Source organism: Carya illinoinensis, chromosome 15 (genome assembly GCF_018687715.1).
Source record: "Carya illinoinensis cultivar Pawnee chromosome 15, C.illinoinensisPawnee_v1, whole genome shotgun sequence".
Taxonomy (NCBI): Eukaryota; Viridiplantae; Streptophyta; class Magnoliopsida; order Fagales; family Juglandaceae; genus Carya; species Carya illinoinensis.
Genome location: NC_056766.1, coordinates 33,014,427 through 33,018,988, shown reverse-complemented (window position 1 = coordinate 33,018,988; position 4,562 = coordinate 33,014,427). Strand labels below are relative to the sequence as shown.

The 4,562-nt window shown below is 40.9% G+C and overlaps 1 protein-coding gene across 1 annotated transcript; it reads right to left on the bottom strand.

The window, feature by feature from the left end:
- Positions 1 to 829: 829 nt before the first annotated feature.
- Positions 830 to 1,783, bottom strand: LOC122296840. The gene has a single exon (XM_043106638.1). The coding sequence runs from the start codon at positions 1,781 to 1,783 to the stop codon at positions 830 to 832; it is 954 nt and encodes a 317-aa protein (XP_042962572.1).
- Between the last annotated feature and the right edge of the window lie 2,779 nt (positions 1,784 to 4,562).

Sequence of the window (4,562 nt, the reverse complement as noted above, 5' to 3'; positions counted from 1 at the left end):
CCCCTTGCCTCAATCCTCGACCACTTTTAAAGAAACCCTTTGGAACCCCGTTCATGACGATGGAGAAATGAGCATTCGAAATGCACATCCTGACCAGATCACACACCTGACTCAAAAATCCAAACTGAGACATGACATGCAAGAGGAATTCCCAATCCACACTATCATAAGCTTTAGCTATATCCAGCTTAAGTATGTTATTGCCCCCCCGAACCAGTTTGTTGATACTATGTACGAGCTCCTGTGTAAGGCTTATGTTGTCAAAGATGCTTTGGCCTGGGATAAACGCTCCTTGTTCAGGAGCTATAATTCGTGGAAGCATCGGAGCCAGTCGACTCACCAATAGTTTCGAACAAATTTTGTAGAAGGTCGAGCATAGGCTGATCGGCCTAAACTTGTCAAAATTTGTTGGCGAGTCCACCTTGGGAATGAGGGTCAGGAATGATGCTGCAAAATTAATGGGAAGCTCAGCCCCCAAGAAGAATTCCTGAACTGCCTCCACCACTTCATTGCCTACAATATGCCAACAAGCTTGAAAGAAACCCGACCCAAACCCATCTGGCCCCGGACTACTGTTAACTGGGATGGAAAACACTACATCTCTCACATCTTGGATTGAAGGGAGCTGACACAACCTCTCGTTATCTTCCTCTGTAACAGCTGTTTGCACCAGATTTGATAAATCTGGAAGTACCCCCACCTGCTTATGGGACAAAAAATTACTGAAATATTGAACTGCTTCCTCATGGATTTCTTTCGAAGTTTTTAACCATCTTCCATCAGGTAATCGCATTTCATTTACCTGCCTTTTGGACTGAGCATTACAAGCTCAGAAGAAACTTGCACTGGCTTCACCTTTTTCCAGCCACGATAGTTTAGCTTGTTGTCTCAACCTTGTTTCTTCACGTTCCAGCCAAGTGTTCAGTTCAATTTTTGCTACCAAGTAATCTTGTTCATCTTCCTCATTAAAGCCCTCTTGCATTTTATTTTCTAACTTCTCCACTCTATCTTCCAAGAGTCTAATATTAAGTGTCATAGCCCCAAAGACTTCCTTATTCCACCCATGTAGGGAACTTTTCAATCTTTTCAATTTTTTTTCCAAGCGAGCCATTCCCCTCTCCATCATCCCCTTCTCCCAAGAAACCTTCACACACTCCATGAGCACCTCATGTTTAACCCACATTTGATGGAATTTAAAGGGAGGAAAACCATATGATGTTGAGGAATTAGTCAGCCGAATCACCATAGGAGAGTGATTCGACGTACTTCTTCCTAAGTAATCTAGGTGAGCATCAGGAAAAAGAGACAGTACCTCAGCACTCATAAGAACCCTGTCTAAACAAGCCCAGCTCCGTGAGGCTCCTTCATGTCCATTGCACCACGAAAGACGGTTTCCAGAATATCTCATTTCAGATAATCCAGTAGAATCAATAAAAGAATTAAATTCCTCCATAGCCGCATATTGTCGAGGCCTTCCACCTCTACGTTCCAAATCATTTCTAATGATGTTGAAATCTCCTAATACAAGCCATGGGGTAGATCCCCTCACCCCATTAGACAAAGATTGCCATAGCTTCCTGTGCTCCACCTGGGTGCATTTAGCATAAACGAACGAAATGCACACTTGCTTGCCTTGAAACTCAGTCACTACTGTAATGAACTGATTCGTCGATTCCACCAACACTACCTTCACCCCCTTGTCCCATAAAATCCATAGTTTCCCCCCTTGTACTTCATTTGACAAACAACCCTCAAGCTGAAATTTTAGTTTAACACTCTCCATATGTCTTTGCGTTAGGAAAGGTTCTGCCACCGCAACAATCCCAGGCTATACTTATTTATCAATTTCTTTAGCCTTTTTTTAGAAGTTCCCATCCCCCATATGTTCCAGTAAAGAATAGGCTGCATCATAAATTGAGTTTTGAGGGCCTGCTCTTAGCCCGACTGGAACTCCTCAAACACCTTCCTCCTTTTTTTCTAATTTGGTTCTCAGAGTCAGACATACTAGCCTTAGACTTCCCAATGTTCTCCGCACATTCTGCAATTTCAGAGTCTGAAAATATTAATGTTGTCCTGGCCACCTCATTGTCGTCCTCTCCCACGTCTTCAACAGTCACCAGCTCTCCTGCAAATTGTGTCTCTTCCACTACTTCTACTGATCCTAACAACTCTGAATTCGATTGAGGAACGTAATCCCCAACAGGATGAACTTCCCCTCCCTGAACAAATGTTGTTGTGTAACCTTCCATATCCTCTACTAAATCAGCGATATCGTGCTCTCCAGGCTGTTGTGTTTCACAGCACACTTGGACCCGGCTATCTCTTGCTTCTTCTACTTGCGTTTCCTCTATATTGACTTCCTTTCCGTCCATGTCTGGATGGTTTTCCTTCATAGTTGATTTTTCCTCTGTTTTCTCCTCTGCTTCCTCCCTACCATCTCCTTGTTGATTCACAACTTCCTCCTCTAGCCCCTCCATTTCAACATGGTTGCTATTTTCGGCCTTGTCTTGATCCCCATTCCCAACAGGATTTCCAGCTTCTAGTCTAACCCGAACCTTCTTCACCTGTCCTCCATCTCCTTTAAGTCTCTCTTCCATTTTCTTACCTCCCTTCCATTTGCATGTAGAGTCGTTATGGCCTTGCATTCGACAGCGACAACAGTAAGCAGGAAGAGTTTCATACACCACTTTCTGCAAACGGCTGGTAGGCTGGAGAGGAATACCTATCCAGAAAGACTCAATCGGCTTCTTGGAAGCATCCATTTTAATACAAACCCTTGCTCCATCTGTGCGTGTTGCACATCTCGTTCTATTGTCCCGATGGATGTATTGACCCACCGGCATCGTGATATTCCACAGGAAAGCTTTATGGTAAAAGTTAGGAGGAAGGCCTGGAAGTGTGACCCAAACTGGAACCAAGTGTGGCTCTTTTTCTTCATCAAACTCCGGGTACCACTGGAAGATTCGATATGGGACACCTTCTACATCACATGTTTCTCTCGAAAATGCTTTAACAAAATCCGATTCTTGGGAAAAACGGACAAACACAGACCTGGGTTTTGACATTGCAGACACCACTGGTTGAGAATCCAATCCCCACCGACTTCTAATAAACGCTCTGATTAAGTCAAGAGATGGTCTTTGTCTAAGAAACTTCATGACCAAAGAGAACTTAAACAGTTGTGCAGACCTTTCTATTTCCTCTTTCGAGAACGATAGATACGTCACCCCATTGAGGACCTTCAACAGTCTAATTGGTATGTCCACTTCAGGAAGTGGTTGAGGACTTTGGGTCACCAAATTTGCAAAGGTTTTGAGTCTCCCAGATGACGCCGAGGCACCGTGATGGACCCCGGCAGCTGCCATGCTTCACACAAATCAGTCAAGCCCTAGCAGAGCAAAATTTCTCCCTGCCACGTCATGCAGCCCTGCGGTTGACTACTTCATGCTATGGTTATTTTGGGCATTTAAGATACCTAAACTTAAGGCTTGTTGGTAAACTGGTAAGCTTAGTGCAACGGGCAAATGAGAGATGCTCAAGCTTATTAAGGGATCCAACAGAAGCATGAACCTCAACTAAGTTTGTATAATCAGCAACATCCAACTACTCTAAATTTGGAATCCAAGAAAGATCGGAGATTTTTGTCAGAAATTCACAACGAGAAAAGTCCATACTGGCCAAGTCGTGGAAATTCTGAAAAGCAAAATTAGAGATAAAGTTCACTTCAAATATGATTACAACATAATTAAAAGGAGAGGCAAATATTTATAATAGTGGTTGTACCTGGAATCCCACTCCCAATTTCTTGAAGAGGCTATCAATTATTCTAAGATCAACCAGCTTTCTTCAATGGAAATTATATGGCAACGATTGTGAAGGATATTCCTCCCAATTAAGCACTCTTAACTCTTTAGAAATATAATTAGGACTTTCAGAGAAGTGTGCATTACGATTTATGAAATATCTCAAGTTTCTCATATTTTCTAATATTATTATAATTTGTTATAGGTCAAGATTATTTCATTATTTTGTACTTTATAAATAATTAATAAAAAGTTTATTCATATTTTCTAATATTATTATAATTTTTGAATGATTATAGATAGATGAAAAAAATAATTTCTTTATTATTTTTATATTTTGAAAAATATTAAAAGAAAGATGATTAATATTATTTTATAAAAATATAATTAATAATAAGAAAAGGCATGGTAATTCTATAATTAATAATAAGAAAAGGCATGGTAATTCTATAATTAATAATAAGAAAAGGCATGGTAATTCTAGGAATGAGGTTATTCTAGGGAAGAATGGGCTGTGTGCATGGGGCTGGTGTGGCTTACGGTGAGTGGTTTGAGTCCATGGTGCAGATCATGATCGATGTGGGAACAACATTTGTGCTAAAACATGCACGTACGTGACTGTTTCGGTTACATAGAGATAATCTAAGTCGATAAACACAACATAGGATAAACATCACAGGAAAGTAATCTCATACAATGTTGATCTAATCCAACAGGCATTCTCTATATATACCAGGTAACTCCAAAAACGATGGATCT